This window comes from Mastigoproctus giganteus, chromosome 5 (assembly GCF_048544385.1).
Source record: "Mastigoproctus giganteus isolate SK-2022 chromosome 5, ASM4854438v1, whole genome shotgun sequence".
Taxonomy (NCBI): Eukaryota; Metazoa; Arthropoda; class Arachnida; order Uropygi; family Thelyphonidae; genus Mastigoproctus; species Mastigoproctus giganteus.
This window is the reverse complement of record NC_143579.1, coordinates 147,786,214-147,809,669: the sequence shown is the minus strand read 5'-3', so window position 1 is coordinate 147,809,669 and position 23,456 is coordinate 147,786,214. Positions and strand designations below refer to the sequence as shown.

Below are 23,456 nucleotides of genomic sequence, written 5' to 3'. Positions count from 1 at the left end.
GAACCATTAAACATGATTGCACCCCCTGTTAAGCACAGTCTGAGGGCGGCGGAAATGTCATCAGGCGTCAGCTTAGTTCTGTCGCTGAGGGTTCCATCATTGTCCAAGAGTTGTTTTGCGCAAGAGATGGCAAGTTCCACAGGGATGGAGGTAAAGAGTGATACGACATCGAACGATGCCATGACTTGATCTTGCGAGATGGATATAGTGCGGATCCTTTCTACGAACTCAACACTGTTGGAGATGGTGTAGGTGGTCTTGCCAACTAGAGGAGAAAGAAGTCTCGAGACAAATTTAGACAGCTCGTAAGTCGGTGATCCACAGCAGGATACAATAGGTCTTAGTGGCGTGCCTTCTTTGTGCACTTTCGGCAGGCCGTAAAACCGTGGGATCTGACACCCGGAGGCACGGAGGTGATTACGGGTTGACTGTGTGATTTTCCCTTGCTTCAGCCAAGTATTGGTGAGGATATTCACCTCTGACTCCCATCGTTCCAAAGCCTTGTTGGGGTCGATGGTTAGGGGTTTGTAGACGGTAGTGTCTCGTAAGAGCAGTAAGGCTTTCGCCATGTAATCAGTGTGGTTCATTACAACTGTACGACGGCCTTTGTCCGCCGGTAGAATGACGATGGACGAATCCCGTTTCAGTGCCTTGAGGGTAGAAATCTGTATACGGCTGAGGTTTGAAGAGACGGGGCGAGCATGGTGTAGAACTGCTGCAGTCTTTAAGCGGATTGCGTTGGCTACATCTTCTGGGAGGCGTGATAAGCTTGCTTCCACACCCAAGGCGATGTCGGTGATTGGTGGGTGCTTTGGAAGAACAGCAAATGTCATGCCAAGGGTCAACAAGTTTGTTTGTTCTGCAGATAACTGCTTGTTGCTTAGGTTCAATACGAAATCCGTGCAATTTGTGGGAGGGGCATTACGCTGGCGCCGAAATTGACGGGATTCATTAATCAAAGTATTGAACTTACGTTTCTGTCGGGCACAATAACGATCTGATTCTCTGACGGCCTGGCAACATAAAGTATTGATTACCTTGGTGTAAATAGAATCGGGAATCAGAGCCTTAAGGTCGGCAAGTAGGGCTGCTTTGCTCGCTGAAGCACGTTGTATGTCACGATGGAGGCAGCCGATCCATATGCGTAGAGTTCTGAAGCCGAAGTTCCGACAGGCACGTCCCATACGCTCACTAGGAAACGGTTGTTTGTAGCGAAACCCTTTCGGTATAATCCAGTTAGCTTTGCATCTATGTGCAAACCTCAGGTGTTGCCTGCTACGGGCTATGAAGATAAAATCTTTCTGGAGTCTCACGACCATATCATATGTTGGTTGGCCAAGAATAGTCCGTACATAATAAAACACGCCTGTGTGCTCTGGATTCATAATTTATTTATCTTATTTTTGTTACACAGAGCATTAAAATTATGATAAATGAATTAGCTTTCGGCTGGGTGGCAGCCTTCATCAGATTAAAATACTTTGAATGGCAGTTAGAATAGAGATGCACTGCCAGGATGGTACGTGAGACACGTGGTTAATTGTTTGTTGATGTTTGTGGCTGTGACGTATGGTGGTGACGTGGCCAGCGTTTGTCTATGGACAGAATTACTGCTTCTGTGATGGGGTTAAGTTGACAACCACTGTTCCTGTTCAACGAGGTATCCGAGCATTTTATACTTAACGATTCCAACCAGGTGCGCCTTAAGTAATGGTGGGACTTGTCTACAACCACGACATCGCGGTGTGGGTCGATGTCGTAGTGGGTTGTCCAGACATGCTCGGCAATAGCTGAGTGTTCTACATCCGCCAAACGGATCACCCTTTTATGTTCTGAGAGGCGTTTCTCGAGACGACGACCAGTCTCTCCAAAGTAGCAGCTCGTGCAGTCACGGCAAGAGATGCGATAGACCACACCACTCTGTAGAAGGGTGGGGACAGGTGTTTTTTATGTTGGAAAGGAGAGAACGCAGTTTCCTGCCTGGGAGTTGGATGCACTTCACCCCATGCGATCTTAGGATTCTACCGATCTGCTGTGACAGGTTGGGGTAGTATGGGATGAATGCCCTCGTGGAAGACTCGTCACTGTTGGTGTTGCTGTTGGTCGTCACGTTGTCGCGTGCTTGTAGATCACATCTGTTAAGGACATCGATGGGGTAGCCACACCTCGTAAGGTCTACTTTGACTCTGGTGATCTCTTTGCGCCTTTCATCTGCAGAGCTGGAGTGTGTCCAGGCGCGAGTTAGCAAGGTTCGGGCGGTTGAGAGGAGGTGGCCCCGTGTGTGTGCTGACTGGAAGTTGGTAAATTGGCCAGCACACATAGGCTTACGATAAACCGTTGTCTTCAAGCATGTGTCTTCGCGCCGGACAAGTGTATCTAGGTATGGTATAGAGTTGTTCGACTCCAGCTCAACCGTGAATTTTATGAAGGGTGACAGTGAGTTGAGGTGGGTTAGGAGTCGCTGACTTGAGTCTCTAGGGATCACTACGAACACATCGTCTACGTAGCGACACCAAAAGGCGATGTGATCCGGTGCGTGTGTAAACGCACGTCCCTCTAACTCCTCCATCACGATGTTTGCTGTGACCGAGCTGACAGGGGAACCCATGGCTGTGCCATGTATCTGCTGGTAGATTGAACCATTAAACATGATTGCACCCCCTGTTAAGCACAGTCTGAGGGCGGCGGAAATGTCATCAGGCGTCAGCTTAGTTCTGTCGCTGAGGGTTCCATCATTGTCCAAGAGTTGTTTTGCGCAAGAGATGGCAAGTTCCACAGGGATGGAGGTAAAGAGTGATACGACATCGAACGATGCCATGACTTGATCTTGCGAGATGGATATAGTGCGGATCCTTTCTACGAACTCAACACTGTTGGAGATGGTGTAGGTGGTCTTGCCAACTAGAGGAGAAAGAAGTCTCGAGACAAATTTAGACAGCTCGTAAGTCGGTGATCCACAGCAGGATACAATAGGTCTTAGTGGCGTGCCTTCTTTGTGCACTTTCGGCAGGCCGTAAAACCGTGGGATCTGACACCCGGAGGCACGGAGGTGATTACGGGTTGACTGTGTGATTTTCCCCTGCTTCAGCCAAGTGTTGGTGAGGATATTCACCTCTGACTCCCATCGTTCCAAAGCCTTGTTGGGGTCGATGGTTAGGGGTTTGTAGACGGTAGTGTCTCGTAAGAGCTTTTATATTTATATTTTCTGACCAGCTTATCACTTCCTCGAGAGTATCAGCAAATGTTCTTGCACCCCTTCAATTTTAGTGTATCCCCTCCCTTTAAAAATAGTCTCTCCTGTTAACAAGCACAGATCAAACTAAGAAAAATTTCAAAATTTCACGGTAGTCATTCCCTGACCTTTCCGCATCCTCCGTATTTGGTGGATATTTACTTTTATAGAAAATAAGGAGGATAATATTCCTCTTTTTTTCACTTATTAAAATGCCATTTAATAGAATTAACATTCAATTCACAAACGTGATCACAATGACCAATGCTTACCACATATTGTACAGGGATTTGATTTGATTTTTTATGGCGCAAAAATTGCGCCACAACAGTTCATATAGTGAACAGTATTTTATTATGGAGAGTCCATCATACAGTGATTTGATAGTATAGCGAACCAATCATAAAGTGGGTGGCTCACTGTATTGTCAAATTAAAGTGACTTTAAACTGAAATCATCCCCACACTAGAGAAGCAAAGCAAAGAGCTCAAAGTAGCAGGAGTGCTGTGGTTCGGGAGAGAGGGGGGGGGGAATTCTCCCACAAACCACAGCCTAACAAAATGCACTACTGCAATGTTTGCAGACCTTTCTGGAACAAGACATGATACAGCCAAGGGGAGGGATAGATGTCTTTGTGTTTGTGTGTTCGGAGCAAAGAGTGTGAAGAAATTAGATACCAACTCAAAGTTGTTTTGATGTTTATTTAAGAGAGCCTGAAGAGTAGGGTAGATGCTCCTGAAAGAATTAAAATAGGGGTCTATTAAGCTCACTGCTGGCAAACTCAATACCAGAGCTCATACTTATGCATCAGCCATCACAGTGGCAATCCCCAAGATAGAGTAGAATGCTCTGGTTCCACAGGAAGTAGTTATTGTTAGTGATTCTATTGTCGGGGAAATATACCGTGCATGAAGGATAGGTGGAATAGGACCGTGTATGTCTGCCGGGGAAAAAGTAGATGATGTTGTAAAGCAGATATCATCTTTAAGAGCACAAAAGGTGATACTGCTGTACATGTTGGCACTAATAATATTAAGAGAAGGAGATCTGAGGACTTACTTAATAGGTATGGGTCGATGTTGAGGAGTAAGGATTGAATTTTAAAATGTCTGCAATTCTACAGAGACACAATAGGAGGGAGTACATGTGGAGAGCCTTGTCAATTAATTCGGCCCTGGAGAGAGCATGCAAACTCATGGATTTGAAATTTTTCTTAGTTTGATCTGTGCTTGTTAACACGAGAGACTATTTTTAAAGGGATGGGATACACTAAAATTGAAGGGGTGCAAGAACATTTGCTGATACTCTCGAGGAAGTGATAAGCTGGTCAGAAAACTGCTAGATTGGGGGGGGGGAGTGTACACAGACTAACAGATTAACTAGAGCCACAACCAGTGTTATGTTTATGCTGTTTATAGGCTTTACACAGCAAGGCCATAATGCACCTAACTATAGTAAAGTTAAATACATATTTTTATCTATATAAATTTGTCCACGTTTACACTGTGTTGTACAGTTGTAACCTTTTGAGGAAACTAAAAATTTGGCCATGTGTGGTGTATCTGCTAGAAGGTCAGTAATACTGAAAGAGGTGTTTGTCATGGAAAACCGGTAAACACAGCTTGTTGATCATTATTGTATTTGGGGCAATCAATAAGTATATGTTGGACAGTGAGCTGGGTGTTGTAGTTTGTGTACTGTTGTGGGACAAACCTAATCTCATCCAATTAGGGTTGTCTGGTTTCCTTTTGAGTTTTGCTGTGTAGTTTAACAGAAGCATTTGTGTGCATAGATGCAAAGAGGTTTCATTAACTTCTTTAAGCATATAAGCTCTGAAATTGGCACCTCCGTAGCCAGGTGGGCAGGAGTGGCAGTGCGTAGCACACGCTTCTTGATTAGACCGGAGTTCGAGCCCATGACCACCAAATACGGAGGATGCGGAAAGGTCAGGGAATGACTACCGCATATCCTCGGAGCAATATGGCCTTAGTTGCTAATGCTCCTAAAAACCAAATAACAAATAACAACAATAAGCTCTGAACTGATGTATGGGATCAAGCCAACATAAGGCACTTGATCTAGCAGAGCTGTAATCTAGATGTGACCATATTAATGCATGGTACAAACACAGTAGTGTGTAACAGTCAGCTCCCCATGTTGTGTCAGATAGTATTCTTAAGATATTTGTTTTTTAAGACAAGTAATCCGGAGCTCTTTTATGTGTTCAAGGAAGGTAAGTTTTTAGTCAAAAACCCACCACGAAAGCAGACACTACAAACAACTGGGATGATTTGATTTTCTAGGTGGAGTTCCAAGTCTGGATGTAGGTTACGCTTCCTACAGAAGTGTAACCCCCACAGTCTTTTGTGGTAAGAGGTGAAACCATTGTTTTGGGACCATTTAGCAACTTTGTTGATGGCACCTTGCAACTGCCTGTTGTAAGGGGAATGGCAGAAGATACTGAAGTCACTGGCATACAGAGTATGGACATTGTTTGCAGCAGATCCTGTGTTATGGGGTTCATTATTATGTTAAATAGGGTGGCACTTAGAACTGAACCTTGTGGGATCCCTTCTTCCTGGATAAAATTTGAACATAACTGGATGTTGACTCTAATTTAAAATGTGTGATGATGTAGGAAGTTTCTGATAAACTGTGGCAGGTGTCTGTGTAGTCCTAGATCGTACAGGTTTCACATTATACCATATCTCCAAGTTACGTTGAAGGATTTTTCTCTGTCAAAAAGAGCCATAACATGATGTTCTTTTTGTACAAAAGTATCACAGACGTTTATTTCCATCCTGATCAGTAAGTCAAGAGTGGATCTGCCTTCCGGAAACTGCAGTGTACTGGGCTAAGGAGGTTATTTTGAACTAGAAACCTGGTTAGATGGGCATTAATCATTTTTTCTAGGACCCTGCTCATATAGCTCATGAGTGCAATAGGCCAGTAATGTAGTGGAATTGTAGGATATTTTCCTGGTTTTGGAAATGCCAAGATATAAGTGTGACACCATTTGTCTGGGAAGGTATTTACTTTGAAAATTCTGTTGCAGAGAAGTAACAATGTCTTAAGGGCTGGTTCAGTAAGTTGTGCTATCATGATGTAGTGATTCCATTACTACATCATGATGTAGTGATTCCATTACTACATCATGATGTAGTGATTCCATTACTGCATCATGATGTAGTGATTCCATTTGGTCCTGCTGCACTGAGTTTGGTGGTGGCTAGAGCATGATGCAATTCTGACATTGTGAAGGGGAGACTGTAAGCAGCACTAGATGCTGATTCGAAGTTGATGAAATGTTTCTCAGCCTGTGCCTTCTGTACCTGAAAATGGGGCGCGTAAGATGTCATGGTTGAGATTTTCACGAATGATTTGCCCAATGTATTCGCAATCTCCATTGGTTTTGTAACAACTGTTAAAAGTGAGTATGGGAAGGTTGATGCATGTATGTTTTGAGTACATATGTCATATTTTGGTCCATATCGTTTGCATTTTTGTAGTCCTTGTAATTGTGGAGGCAAAATGATTCTGTGCTTCCCTTTTGCTAGTCTGCCTAGTATATTTTGCCTTTGCCCGAGCCTGTTTAAAATGAATGAGATTGGCAGTTGTTGGGAACTTCCTGAAGATGTTCCATGCCCTGTTCTCTTTTTTAGATGCGCTGCATTCATTATTCCACCACAATTTTGAGCATGCTGATATCTTTTGGATTGTTTTGGAATCACTTGGCCTGCTGTCTGTAGTATTAGTATTTGGTTAGATATATATTCTTTGGCCAAGTTTATGGAAGTTTGTTTGTTGGACCTGCTTTACTTCCAGTATTGCTAGCTGCTTGTATATATCCCATTTTGCTTTGAAAAAGTCCCATTTGGCAGTTCAGTTAGAAAAGTGGGGAAATGTTTGTATCAATCCAGCATCTCACTAGGTAATGATTACTATGAATAGTCCATCTAAATAGAGGATATGTGGATGCTGAGCATAGAGAGACACCAATAGCTGAGGTAGATCCTGTAGGTAAATGCATATTAAGTGTGTGTACCATTATTGAGAGTAATCAAATTGTGCTGGTCAAGTACTTTTTTGATAATTTGTCCAATTTTGTCCACGTTTTGATTTTCCCCATAATGGATGGTGACTGTTGAGGAAGCTGTACCACTAATTCTTCTAGGTCAACGTAGCTTATATTTTGATTATGGGGCACGTATAGAGAGATGATAGTCAAGTCAAAGTTAACTTCTACTGCAACTGCCTCAAGGTTTGTTTTTAGTGGGATTGGATTGGAAGGTATCTGAGTGTTGATCACTGCTATACTGCCATGTGCCAGATTCAGGTTTTGCGTAACACGATCTTGTTGATGAATTATCTAGTTCCGGAGAGTAACAGTAATGTGTGGGGTTAGACTTTCCTGTAAGCAGAAAGCAATAGGGTCATATTGTGAGAGGTCTTGGATGTCATTTAAATTACAATATCCTCTACAGTTCTACTGCAGAAATGTAAGCATTATTTGGGTTTAGTATAACCCTCAAGTTGTTTTGAGAGGTTGAAGGTTTGTTTCGCTCTAGTTTTCCTTTTCCCTTCTTTGGAAAGTATGGTTTTCCCATGTCCATCTCCTTGTCAGTGTAAAGTTCTAGTACCTGCTCATGTTGCTGTGAGCTATCTTCTAAGTCCATGCAATCTGTTTGGTTGCATCATGAGAAGGTACTGTAGTCTTTTGCTGTGGGGTGTGACCTCTGATTAAACAGTAATCGGCATATTTATAGCTTTATTTTATTTGCCTGGTTGTTCAGTTTATTGGTACAGTGGCCAATACTGACCTTGTCCATTCAGATAGTGATTCATTTGATGGTATGGTTACCATTGTTTGGGTTGCAATTGATATTTGTCTTTTTGTTACTTGAGCACAGGTTGGTTTATTAGTATTCAGAGCTGGAAAGGATTTTTTGGCTTTTTGGTAGGTAACATTGTATTCAATTTTGTATTGCTGTATATTTTTTTTCATGTTTCCAAAGGGGACACTCCTCGGAAAACACCTATTGGCCTCAGCAGTTAGGACAACTCTGTGTTGTAGCTGTGCAATCGATATTTGTGTGCACAGTGGATCCACATGCAGACTGTCTGTTAGTGCCCAAACTTCTGGTACTTGTAGCAGTGTAAGGGGTTTGGAATGTACGCTTTAACACAGCAGTTAAGATAACAGACTTTGATCAATGTTGGTGGTTTGGGGTTATCAAAAGTGAGTATTATGTTCCATGTAAGAATTAGTTTGCCATCCTTCTTTGTCTTCTGACATTGATGACTCCTTGATCTTGCAGTTCTTGTTTTAACTCTTCATCTGACACGTTCATGAGGTCCCATTCGGTGATGGTGCCTCTTGATGTGTTCAGGGGAACGTGTGGTGAAACAGTAACAGAGGTTCCACCAAAAGTTTTTAGTTTTAGTAGTTGTCAACTTCAACCAGTAAATCTCCAGATCTTCAATGACAAACTGTCTTGGGGGCTCCTATTGTGCTTTCTAGGCATTTTCGCATTAGAAATGGCGAAAGTTTGCCAATCGGTTGTACTTGAGTTGAGTGGATAATAAGCCTGGAGCTCAGAATCTATGTCAGTCTTTTGACGTTTAGCTGCAACAAAATCAGACTCCGATTGTTTTTACCCTGTAAGGTTTCATCTATGCACCCAGCGGATTTCTGGGCTAGGAACTGATTGCTCCATTTTTCACTGGAACCCACTGACCTAGTAAAGTGCTTTCTTTACTGAATTAATTCAGTGTTAAAGTAATGCTGAAAACAAGGAAACAATTTTATTTCATCAAGAAAGAGCACAAATTTACTAGCAAAGACACTTGATCACAAAATTTCTTGGCACCTGGGGCCCCACAGACAGAGGTACAAGTGATTCTTGCACTGCTTCTACTAGAAAATTAGCAGCCTGGAAGGCAAGGTGTCAGTGATTTCAAACCTTGATGTGGGTCGTCATGGAACAGGTAAATACATGAGTTATATTAAAATAACTAAGAGTAAGAACAGGTGCATGTATACTTGCATGTACATTAATGCTAGGAGCACTGTAAATAAATTTGATCAGTTTAAAGGACTGATTAAGTCGTCAAATGAAGGGATATCATAAACAATGCTGCATTTGAATATGGAGAGCATAATGTATAAAGGAAGGACAGACAGAACAGTGGGGGCTGCATTTAGTAGATTTAAGAAGCATATTAAATCCAAGGCAGCAACACGGGTGGCCAGTATAATGCTGAGTCAGTTTGGTGTGACATAACCATTGGGAAAACGAAAATGAGGGTAGGATTTTGCTACAGGCCTAATCACTGCAAGAACATACCAAACAACTATACAGAGAAACAGAGGGGGGGGGGGCAGTAAATCAGAATGTCTTATAATGGGGGATTTTAACTAACGAGATGTTGACTGGAATATGTGGGTTGGTCATGCACACTTTTGTGGATTTATTGGATGACTGTTTTCTACAGCAGCATATTACAGAGGCAACACAAGGAAATAGCACTCTTGATCTGGTTATCACCAGCAATTCTTCATACATTAAGACTCTGTAAGTAAAACACTCATTGGATGACAGCGATCGCAGTGTACTGATGTGGAATTTACTTAAAGACAATTGTTGTCAAGGGTAAATGGAAAGGCTTTTGTTTTTGTAAGGGTGACTAGAATGATCTTGGACAGTTTTTAAATTCTATGCAGTGGACCAACTGATGATGTCAGCAAATTCTAAATGGGGATCATTCAGGACAATAATCATAGAGGGTAATAGACTTTTCATACCAATTAAGCAATACTGTTCAAGGCTTAGACCTCAATGGATACAAGATTAACTGATGAGACTTGTGGCAGAGAAGAAAAATACATGGGATGCATATAAATTATCAGGTAATACAGAAACCTATCGCAGATATAAACTAGTCTGTAATCAGATTACAAAAGAAGTTAAACAAGGTAAGACAGATTACAAGAATTCTTTAGCAAAGAATGCAAAGAACAGCAGCAAAAACTTTTATGCTTATATTAACAGTAAAAAGAAGTGAATGAATCATACTGGGACACATGATGTTAATGATGTAACACTTGATGACCCTGCTCAGGTTGCTGAAAAACTGAATAGCTATTTTGCATCTAATTCACACATGAGGAATTCTTTAGTGAAGAGGATTCCAGAAGTTTATCAAACTAACAGAGAGGTGAATGATTTTGTGATAACTGAGAGGAAAGTGGAAGAGAAATTGTTGAGGTTAAAAATAATAAAAAAAAAAAAAAGGCACCAGGGATGAATGTGATCTATCCAATTATATTAAGAGAAGTAGGCCGACCGGGGTAGCCGGATGGGTAAAGTGCCTGCCTGGCAACCCAAAGGTCACGGGTTCGATTCCCGCTTCGGGCTTGGATCAAAGTACTGCAAAAAAACCTTGGGAGGTGCATTATGGCCACAGAAGCCTATGCGCCAACAACTACCAAATAAAATAAATAAAATAAAAAAAAAAAAAGAGAAGCAGCAAAGGAGGTAACTAAACCCTTAGCCATAATTATGAGGGCATCTTTGGATTCAAGGGAAATCCCCATAAACTGGAGATGTGTGAATGTATCCCTAATTCACAAAGGGGGTCAAAAGGTGACATATGTAGTAGTAGTATTTTTGTTTTTTTTTTGGTTCATGATGACTCCCACCAGTCCCTAAATCTCCTGTGCCTGCTCTCCAGGCCACTGCTCATTCTAATAGAAGCAGTGCAAGAATTACTTTCATGTCTACCTGTGGCTACTGTTAACTTTTAGTCTGTGAATCCCCCCAAGCTAGCAGTTTTCTGACCCACCTAACATTGCCTTGATAGCATCAGCAAACACTCTTATACCCCTTCTATTTAAGTGTACCCCATTCCTGTTTAAATAGTCTCTCCTGTTAACAAGCACAGACCAGCTGAGAAAAATTCTACCCGATGAGCCTTGCACAATCTCTCCAGGGCCAAACTGATTGACAAGGCTCTCATCATGTACTCCCTCCTATCATGGGCAGAATTACAGACACTATCAAATTTAACCCTAACTGATGACTTTTTTCAACATTGACATGTACTTGTTAAGTAATTTGCAGATCTACTTTTAATGTCATTAGTGCCAATATCACCCTTTCTGCCCTTAAAAGATGATCTGCTTTACATCAACTTTTGCCCTTCGCAGATATAACCTGGTCCTGTGTCACCTATCCTTTTTGCACAATATATTATCCATCTCCCTGATAACAGTCACCAACAATAACTAACTCCTTTGACCAGCCAAAGGAACTGAATGCAAAAATCTTTTGATCATATACTTAGATTTCAGGAAAGCTTTTGATACTGATGCACATAAAAGACTGCTGTATAAATTGGAGCAGTGTGGCATTAAGGGAAAGTTACTGCTTTGGATAAAGGGAAAGTTACTGCTTTGGATAAAGGGATGGCTGAGTGGGTAAAGACAGAGAGTGATTAGTTTTCCATGGCAAGCATCTGTTTCTTCAATGACTCAAATTCAAGCAATGCACCAAGTTTTAAATTAGTACACTATTTACTGTACACTATTATAACCCCGGGGGCTCACATCTGGTGAGTATGGGCTTGACACACTCAGGGTCCTGAGCTGGATATAATCATTCTTCTCTTTCTTGGTGATTCCGTTCTACTTCTGACTCTTGTTCTCTCTCTCTCTCTCTCTCTCTCTCTCTCTCTCTCTCTCTCTCTCTCTCGGGGTAATTCAGAATTTTTTTTTTTTTTTTTGGCTGGTGCAGCATAAGCCTCAGGCTTCCTTGCACCATATGGCTAATAATAATAATAATAAGTTTTAAATTAGTATGGAAGCAAAGAAAAGAATCATCATTTGAGCTATAGTTAGTAACCAGATGAACTCTTGAATACATGACACAGACAATGCAAGTGATGAAGTTGTGCCTTACATAGGAATTACCTGTAGCCAATTCAGTCTACTCTATAAGCACTGAGGTACTAAACACTGATATTGAAATCACAATCATTAAATTTACAAAATATCTTACAAAGTAACTTTTATAAAAATTAAATCTAAAAAATATTACAGAAAATAGCTTTAATCAAAATTGAATTTACAATATATTAAATACAGGCAAAAACAAAGTTGATGCAAATCATAATTTTAGTTTTTGTAGTAAAACACCAAAGTTAGTGAAATGGCATCGTTTTTGTTACATCTCATATTGTTAATGTCTTCACAATGTGTTACCTGATATATATTACATTACCTTGAATAAGCAATGAGTTGCAAGTAGAGATGATTAATGTTACTTATTCTCGGCAGATACCACCTTAGACACCCTTGTCCGGCATGAGGGCATGCGCTTGAAGACAACTGTCCATCGTAAACCAATGTGTGCTGGCCAATTTACCAGCCTATGTTGGTAACAGCACCCCCTTTGTTCCCCTCAGGAATTTTGTTACCCTTCTCTGTACCAATTCTAGCAAATCTACATCCTTTCTAAAATGAGGCCTCCAGACCAGTAAGCAGTACTCAAGGTGTGGCCTTTATACAAAAGGATAATTACCTCCTTATCCCTGCTAGCAAAATTTCTGTATATCATTAACAAGACCCCATCACCTGCTATGGCAACCTGTCTGCATTGTTCAGAAAACTTCATATCTGACTGCACAATTATCCCCCCAGGTCTTTTTTATTCTCCACTACCCTGAGCGTTGTACCACACAGTTGGTACGTTTCTCTGGGGTTACTACTACCCATAAGCAGTACTTTGCATTTGTCAATGTTAAACTTTAGCTGCTACTTCCCAGCCCATCTGCCTAACTTTTCGAGATCCTGTTGCAGTAGTATACTGTCATTAACAACCCTGCCAACCTTCGTATCATCTGCTAATTTGGACATTATGCCTCATATACCTTCATCAATATCATTGGTAAATATACAAAACAACAATGGACCCAACACTGAACCCTGAGGAACTCCACTAATAACATTAGTCTGCAAAGAGCAGTGTTCATTGATTACCACTCTCTGTCTTCTCAAATTCAACCATCATTTTATCCATTGCAGCAATTTACCCTTAATGTCATACTGCTTTAATATGTACAGCAGTTTTTCATGTGCGGCACCTCCGTAGCCAGGTGGGAAGGAGCAGCAGTGCGTAGTGCACGCTTCTTGATTAGACCGGGGTTCGAGCCCATCACCACTAAATACGAAGGATGCAGAAAGGTCAGGGAATGACCACCGCATATCCCTTTGCCTTAGTTGCTAATGCTCCTAAAAATCAAATAACTAACTAACTTTCATGTGCAACAGTATCAACAGTATCAAATCCAAATGTATGATATCAAAATTATTTTGCAATTCAGTTTCTTTGTGACCATATCAGATTATACAATCAAATCTGTCAAACAAGATTTCCCCTTAACAAACCTGTGTGTTGTCTGAACTATAATTGCATTCTTGTCTAGATGATCCTGCAATGCTTCTTTAACCAGTGACTCCATTATTTTTTCAGGGACAGAAGTTAAACTTACAGTTCTATAAGCATTTGTGCCACCCTTTTATCTCCCTTTGTGAAATGGGGAAAAATTTGTATATCTCCAGTCCGTGGGGACCTCCCCTGAGTCCAAGGATGCCTCATAATTATGGCTAAGGGTTTGCTTACTTCCTTTGCCACCTCTTAATATAACTGGATAAATCCCATCAACTCCAGGTGCCTTTCTTATGTTTAACTTCAACTATTTCTCCTCCACTTTGCTCTGAGTTATTACAAAGTCATTTAGCTCCCTGTTGCAGTTTAATAAGTTTCTGTTCTCTACTTCCCTATAGAATTTCTCATGTGTGAATGTAGATGCAAAATACTCATTCAGTTTGTCAGCTATCTGAGCAGGATCATCAACGGTCAAACCATCGATTTCAAGTAGACCAATCTGATTCATCCCCTTCCTTGTTGTTGGTGTGATGAAATTTAATGACACATGGGCTGCTATCCCCTTGCTTCTAAAGTTTATATAAGTAGAGTAGTCTTTGGTGGTTTTCTTTGCCAAAGATTTATCGTACCCTGCCTTGGCTTGCCTAACCTCCTTTGCGACTTGATTACAGACTATCTTATATCTACCAAAGGCTTCTGTGTCGCCTGATAATTTAGATGTATCCCATGGATTTTTCTTTTCTGCCACGAGTCTCATTAGTTGATTTGACATCCATTTAGTCCTAAACCTTGAACAGTATTTCTGTTCATGGTACTCATGGGTTACAATGTATGACAACCCAGTTATGAAGTTTAACTCCACAATATGAGAGATGCCAGATGGTGCATAATGGCAAAGTATTAGTATTAGCATTAGCAAAGGCTAATGCTAATACTTCGTATTAAAAAGGGTTTAGCTAGCCTAAGACTATGGGAAATTTACTAGAAGAACAAATTAGTGCAAAGCATTGTTTTAGTTCATAGTAAATTACTGAAGTAGGGGGAAATGGCATCATTTTTGATACATCTCATATTGTGAATCCCCTCACCACGAGTTTCCTGATATTGCACTACCTTGAATAAGCAATGCTTCGCCAGTGGAAAAGACTAATGTTACTTATTTTCAGCAGATACACCATCCGAATGGCACCATTTCCAAGCTTGTTGGCTTCTCATCAGCAAGTGGGTGGTACTGTCTGAGTAAGACAAAGAATGTCTTCAGCATTTAGCTTACTTAATTAATTCAGTCTTAAACACCTCAAGTTTCCAGATGCTGAAATTTGTCTTTCTTCATAAGAGTACCCTTTTGTTCCCTTAACTATTCTCATTCTTCTCTGCACCTCTTCCAACAGATCCATGGTGGGTATATACCCTGGTGACAATGAGTGACAACCCAGTTTAACTTCAAAATATGAGAGATGTCTGATGGTGTGCAACAGCAAGGTACTAAAAAGAGTTAAGGCTGAAAGACAGACTATGGGGAAAATTACTAGACAAACAAGTTAGTGTAAAACATTTTAATTTGTGGGACATCACTGAAGTAGGTAAAAGCAAAAGAATAAAATAAAAGAAAAGATTAATATAAATCAAACTTTAATTCAAACTTCTATTCCTTTACCCTTTAATCCACCTGTAGAGAAGCAACAATGTCAAGAAATCTTATTTCAACTGCTGTTACCTGTATATCCTCTCTAATCATTAGTCTAGCTCTTCCTTAAATTTATTCAAATTACTCACTTTCACCCCCCCCCCAGATGGAAGTTTGTTCTGACAATCAACTACCCATTTGCTGAAAGCAAATTTTCTGCAGATCTAATGCAACCATCCTTCCTCAATTTAAATTTAATTTATATCCCCTTATGAGGCTGTCTGAGCAAGACAAAGGATGCCATCAGCATTTAGCTTATTTAATTCATTCAGTCTTAACACCTCAAGTTTCCAGATGCTGAAATTTGCAGAACTGAAGCCTTTCTTGATAAGAGTAACCTTTTGTTCCCCCAACTAAACTTGTTTCTTTCTGCACCCCTTCCAACAGATCCATGTCTTTCCTAAATCAAGGCTTTCAGACCTGAATGCAGTACTCAGGTTGTGGTCTAACCATTGCCTTACACAACAGGATAATCACCTCATTATCCCTGATTGCAAAATTTCTATATATCATTGATAAAATTGCATGGTGTCCTAGCAGTATGTCTGCACTGTTCAGAGAACTTCATGTCAGACTGCACAAATTAGCCACAGGTCTTTTTCATTTTTCACTATCCTCAGTGTTGTACCACACAATTGATATATTTTTCTAGGATTACTACTAAAAATAAGGAACACCTTACATTTGCCAAACTGAAACTTCAATTTCCAATTCTCAGCACATCTACATATTTTTTCTAGATATTGTTGCAGTAGACTACCCTGATTAGTCAATAACCACACTGCTAGCTTTGTATCACTTGCATACTTAGACATTAAGCCTAATATGTCTTCTTCTTCAATATCATTAATAACACACAAAACAGGCAGGCCCAACAATGAACCTTGGTGGACTCCACTAATAACATTTGTCTAAGAGAAGCAGTGTCCATTGATAACAACTCTGTCTTCTTCAACTCTACCATTCCTTTTTCTAAGCAGTAACTTGCCCCTAATGTCTCACTGTTCTAATTTGTACATCAGTCTTATGCTTAACAGTATCAAAAGCTTTTCTGAAATCTAAGTATAAAATGTTGTTGTTATTTGGTTTTTAGGAGCATTAGCAACTGAGGCCATATTGCTCCTGGAATATGAGGTGGTCATTCCCTGACCTTTCCGCATCCTCCGTATTTGGTGGTGACAGGCTCGAACCCCGGTCCAATCAAGAAGCGTGTGCTACGCACTGCTGCTCCTTCCCACCTGGCTACGGAGGCGCCATGTATAAAATGTAAAGATTAGTCATTGCACCCAGTTTCTTTAGTGTCATAGTATTCAAATCAGAATGGTCAGACAAGTTTGCACTTTTTTCTGCATCTTTTCTTGAATAAGTGGCTCCAGTTAAGCTAAGCTGTGAATGAGACTTCCCCCTTCTAGAGGCAAATATTTTCATTTTATCATATTAATCATACATTATCATATCACTTTATCATAATAATTAATTGTACCACTAATTATCACTATAACACACAACAGATATTTAGTCTGCAGTGTAGCAAACGATCTGGTGCACCTCTGTTCAAATGTCATATTATTATAGCTCCCTCTCTCTGGCTTGGCCAATGCAGTCAGTCATCCAATCACAGATAATAATAATAATAATCACAGATAATTTTAAATAACTTTAAAAATGTTTAACTATTTCTCTACATGACTTTGCACTTTTCTAAGGAAAATTCAACTTTTTGTTATTATCTTGAGTAAATCCTGGTTTTATTGTTAGACTATGTATGAACTATATCCTGTGAAAGGATATAGGAGGTCTAAGGTGATCAGGAATGCCCTATAGGTGGCTTCTTTCTTTCTTCTTTTTATAGTCAAATATTAATACGGTACTAATACTGAATCCTCACTTTTCAGCTTTCAGCACATACCTAAACTGTGAGCCAAATACACTGATGTTATTCTGATCATCTGAAACTGCAGTAAGGAAACTAGGACAGTTTCACTCTCACAGTTAACAACAGATGCCAATGTCACTTTAAACTTTAGAAATGGAAAGAGACCTCACCATCCCCATTCTTCTATGTGTCCATTAAGTTACATGAGAAGTCATCACTATATTCTACAGAAAGGAAATGAACATCAGTCTATGCACACTTTCGGCCCAACTGGAAGTGAACTACATCCCAATTCCTTGATGTGTTTGTTAGGTTAAGACAAAAAAAAAAATCATACCAAAGTCTACAGAAACAAAACAAACACCAGATCTGTACTTCACTTTCACTCCAACCATCACAACGGCACTCGGAGAAATACAAAATTGCAGCACAGGGAGAGTTTGACAAAAATTCAATATCAGATCCATCCTGGAAAAACATGATTACCTTCTGAAGTTCATGGTAGATTATGTCCAACAATCGTTCAACAACCTTCCACGTTCAAGTGAGAGTGAGAGAGACACACACAGACCTCCCTCCCCAGGCATTTCCTTATAATCCCAAAACAAGCAATATGGTAGTCAGGATTGCTAACAGACATCCCCATGGGCACATATTAAGATAAACTTGCAATTAAAACAAATTAGTGTATAAATACCACAAAATAAAATTTTAATTTTTTACATATTTTTACATGAGAAAGGGAATAAGAAAGTCCAAGAAAATACTCAGAGCTTCTTCTCCAAGAAGTCAGGAAGACAATACAATACATAGACTGTCAGTGTGGCAAACACTACATTAGGGAGTCCTACTAGGAACTCCACAGATAGAGTTCTTAGTATGACTCCATCCAATCCAAAATCTGTTATTCCTCCTCCATAACAGCAGATAGGACACTTCACAGGAAAGATATCCCCAACCCACCTGGCTTCAACCTCTAGTCTAAGGACACAAGGGACCTCAACGTAAGAGGTTACTAGCAAAGAAATCCTCTTAACACCTTATTACTGAAGCAATTCAGACCTACATCCATATCATCACCTTCTGTAAGCAGATAACAGAATCCACCCGATAATAAGATCCCCCAAACCAGCATAACTTCATCTTTAGGACTAGTGCAACTTCACTAAGATTTACAGCCACGCAGAAATCATCATGAATATCTCAGGCAACTGTCTTTCAGTCGAGATACTCATCACTCTGTAAGTTAATGATCAAGCTAATTATACATAGGATACTATGTATCTTTTTTTTGGAAAATATGTAGAATATCTGAAATTGAAAATTTTGTGTTTTGATGTTTAAAATTTCAAAGTTAATATTATAGTTTAATTTAACTTCCATCATGCAAAGAAACTGAAGTAAAAGTGTAAATAATGATACAAAAACTATAAAATAATACTTCAAACTGCTGATAGGTATAAAATATAATTAGCCAATATACCAAACAGCATACAGAAATTCAGCATAATAAATTCTGGTTTTACACAAGTTTGTTAAAAAAGTTTTACACTTACCACGGGTGACGCTTGACACAATGGAAGATTCAACTCCTAAATTTAAAGCACCTCCAAAATTTGGCTTATATAGTTTAGGGCATATCTGGAGTGTTTTTTCCTGTATATTCTTCTCACAGCTGCTCCTACTATCAATCACAGTGTTTGATGGGTTAACTTTCTGAGATGAATTTCCTTGGATAGCTTTAATAGGATCATTAGATTTATTATTTTTAATTATATTCCAAAAAGGTTGTTCTTCACATGCTGACTCACATAACATGGAACTGGGTGAACCATTTGAATAATTCTTAAAACTAAGTCCACTTTTCTCTTTACTATTATCATCAGAATTATTTCTATTTTCACCCATCTCAGAAGAGTGAAAACCAAAATCAGTCCAATGACAGTTAAGTGAATTTTTCAACAGTTCAGTACCATCACTTAAAACATTTTCCTTGTTGATGTCTGTATCACTTTTATTAAAAGTAAGAGATACTGTTTTCATTTTTTCATTAAACATCTTTTCACTTAATTCAATTTTAGTTTCACCTAGCAAGGAATGATTTGATTCATTTTCCCTCTCTGAAAGATGTGCATTCATAATTTCAGATGCTGAACTAGAAGAATGGTTATCTTTTTTCATATAATTTGAAAAATACTGAGTAATTATTTTATCTTGTTCAAAACCACCTGCAGTATTATATCCATAACTTCCACTGCTATGTAAAAGACAATTTTCTTCAGGGTCATAATTAGCATGCTTACAATCATATAAATGCTTTTTATTTTTAAGCTTTCTAGAGATATTTTTGCAATTTTCTAAATAAGACTTATTATCAGAAAGACATATTCTTGGAGCATGTGGTATATCATCTGAACCATCAGAATTTGAATCATTTTCATTAGATTGAAAACAATTAACTAGCTTCAATTTTTCTGTAACATTTTGGTTAACTAATTCAAATCCTTTCACATTATCTGCCTGCAAAGATTTTGATAATTCTGACTGATCCAAAGCAATTTTGCAATTGTTATCCCAAGTAGATGAAATCTCATTTGATATATTTAACATTTTAGTGTCTAAAACTTCACATTTATTAGTTCTATCATCAAGAGATTTTTTCAACTGACATCCATTTGAATTTTCAACACTTTTGGCAATTACTTGGGAATTTACAGTTTCCTTATCTGCTTTTGGTTCATCAAAGCAATCATTTTGTATATGACTTATAAAACAAGAAGATGTGGTAAATGGCTTTAAACACTTTATACAAAATAAAAACATACAATTTTCAGCACACGTGTTCAAATGTTGAATAAATTGTGGTTTATTACTTGTTTGAAAACTGCACTGGTCAACACCACAATGATATATAATATCTTTGCATTTATACTGACCTCCGAACCCTTCATGTCTCGATTCATTGCCTTCTATACCTTTTTTCACAGTTAACATTCTTCATCCAAATCAGATATAATGCAAAATTTTCTTCATTTGTATTAGAAACAACAGTTTATAGCTTAAATAAATTAATTGAAATTATGAAAAGTGAATAAGGCCAACATTTTAACTGCAGTAAAGAGGTCCCTTTCTCTTATTTTGGCAACCTGATTTCTCTGGTAGTTTAACTATCACCAAATGAAGGAAATTATAAAATCCAATTCACATGATTCCTAATTAAAAATTTTCAAATGATATCTAAATCCTGTTTGGTGTTTCTTGGTCCTATCATGTACTACACCAGATAATCTAGGGGAGGAAAAAAAAGTTTTATCTTAATCAAATAATAGAATATTTTAATTTAAGCCAATATATCAGAGAAAAATTTTCACAATTTATAGGTTTCAGCTGATAACTAAAATACAGTAGCTCAATTTTTCATAAACTAAAATTCAAATTATTATTTTTTGTAAAATAATCTCCAAATTTACTATATTAGACTAATCAAATATTTAATCAGCTTAATAAACAGTGGCCAAGCTTCATCAAGTTTTTAGATGATTAATTTCTCACACTAAATTTGACACAGAAATTAAATAAAAAGTACAAGTAACAGAATATAAATTTTCATGTTATACATTGATATATACAGCCACTAACGAGTTAACTTCATTGTTTACACCAGCTAATATGACAATGCTAATTTAACAATGGTACAAGCATTTTCTTCTCAGATAGCAAGGACCTAAAAGGCTTTCTTCTCAGATAGCAAGGACCTTAAAGGCTTCCTTCTCCAAAATAATAAATCCATCACACTGAAAATATTTTCTAGCACATAACTTGAATTACCTTGCTTAACAGAAGTTAAGCGAGGTAATTCACCCACTAATTTCACTCTGTGCATATGTAATCTGGTTAAACTGCTCCCTCCTTACTTCTAATAGTCCACATCTGGTAGTGCCACATCCAAAGGATATGAAACTATCACAGCAGTACCTTCATCATCAGAAGTTTGCATTATATATTCATACACTTTTCTTGTATTATGTGGCCACTCAGACAAATTTTTCTGCTTGATCCACAGATTAAACCATTACCACTGTATCAACGTCAGCATCAAGAGCATAACGACACTTAAGTGTAGGATATTGATGATACAAAAGCCTTTGTGATCCTGTTCTTTTTCCTTAATGTATCAATATAGTTGACTTGCTATAATGTCTACTATGAATATTGTGCTCTCATCATCACTCACAAGCCTAATCAATAACACTGTTTAATTGCTTAACTTCAACACCTGTCTCTTAAATTTAACTGATGCACCATCATATGCCCTTCTCTTCAGTGCTGAGACTAAAGAAACCAGTAATACAATTTGGAAAGAACATAAAATAGAATACTTGTAATGCAGTTCATGTAGTGAGGAAAAACTAAAATAGAAAGATTATGCAATACAGTTAGTCATCTAAATTTCTAAAAATCGAGCATCACCCACCAATATGGCATGAAACTAGTTTATTGCAGAACTAATCTACTATTACAATACAATGTCAAGCACACACTAAATCTGATTCTAGGTATATGTTTCTGGATTCTTTCCAAATCCTGTCCTCAGGCCATTATTACAGTTGTAGGTTAATATATCTTACCGTATGTTGTGCTTAATAAATTAAATTAACCCAGTGCCAGGCATGGGGGCCTAAGAGATTCCATGAACTAACTTTCAAGAGAAAAAAATTACACTATTCTGCATTTTGGAAAAAAAAAAAATCACTGATGTTTTCTCAGAAAAAGGGTGTTTCTCAATAATTTTCTAATGCTGATTTCAAAACTGACTTCTGCTTGTTTTCTTCAAAATTCAAGTGAGAAAATTAGATTTTTATTAATTTTGGCAGAATTTGTGCACTGGAATTATAACAAAATGCTACTTTTACCAAACCTTTATATTTAAATACATGTTAAAAATACTATTAAAAAGGACAGTGTGGTAATAAGTTTACTAAATGCTCAACTCTAATTTTAAAAACTAATCTGAGATGGGTCAAATTTTTGTTTGTTTGATTTTCTTGCAGATCCATCTAATTTACAGTCCCTCTTCAGTATCCAGCAACAGTCAGCCATCATGCTGACATTCCACCGCCTCCTAATACATTATCCCCATGTCTTTAATGTCTTGGCAAAACCTCTCATCCTGTTCTTTACTAACACTTCCTTGATTTTTCTGGGAAGCAATTGACATGGGTACCTTGACATATCTTGCAGCCCAGCTTCTTGAAGTTTCCCAACATATTTTCACCTATATTCTTGTAATCTCGATCCTGGTTGTTCCCTAAGTTCTCAACAACAGACCTGAAGCTAATCCATGATTGTTTTTATTTTTTATTCATAGTTCCGCCAAAATCTCGTTCCCTCATCAGTTTGCAAATTTGAGGTCCAACAAAATTACCTTGTTTTAGCTTCTCTTGGGTGATCAATGGTAATTTGGCTTATGAACTATGTTCTTTGATCCAGACAACAAACTGTCCTTCTTTGGGCAGACCTTGACATACCGGCACTTACTCCTTGCTCAACTGTCCCACTCACACTGTGGGTGAGTTTGGGTAGGTGTAATATGCATTTGGTATGTGTGTCTGTCTTCACATTAGTGACTCAGTAATTTGGTTTTTTCCTTCCATGTACATGTGCATAACACTAATATGCTGGGTGGGTAATGGAGTCTGTTTAACTGGAGGAAGGGGGAATCATAAAGTGTGTGATAGTCTTATTCAGGGTACTGTTATGAATGAGTTGAATATGCATAAATGGGGATTGAATGAGAATGTCCCATACATGTTGACTGTTGTACCTTGAATATATATATATACACAATAAAATCTCGTTAATACAAACTCGGTTTATACAAAGTGCTCGTTTATATGAAGCACACACCATTCCACTGCGAAAGGATAGGCTTTTCTATATAAACATATTCGTTTATTACAAAATTCAGTTAATATGTATTACAAAGTTCTTTTTCACCCTGTGAGAAATAAATATTGTAATTTTGTATATTTAATACAAATCTTGGCAGAGCGATCCGATTATTGCCCACGACCACTTGGCTCCCCCCCTACTTCCTGAAGGATGGCATTGACTTGTTAGAAATTAGCTTTATGTAAACAAAAGCAGTTTATGGTAGCTACAATGTCAAGTGCACTCTGAGAAACATCTTTCTGAAGAATGAATTGTTAAATT

At 38.5% G+C, this 23,456-nt stretch overlaps 1 protein-coding gene across 1 annotated transcript in view; it reads right to left on the bottom strand.

Moving 5' to 3' along the window:
• The window catches only part of LOC150085758 (uncharacterized), a 321,980-nt gene extending 301,743 nt beyond the window's left edge, over positions 1–20,237 (bottom strand). Inside the window, exons 1-2 of the mRNA XM_090374684.1 lie at positions 19,708–20,237; positions 18,800–19,578 (exon numbers count right to left, since the gene is read on the bottom strand). Of these exons, the coding sequence (XP_090230810.1) occupies positions 18,800–19,578; positions 19,708–20,237 (1,309 nt within the window). The remainder of the gene's footprint in view (positions 1–18,799; positions 19,579–19,707) is intronic.
• Positions 20,238–23,456: the final 3,219 nt, after the last annotated feature.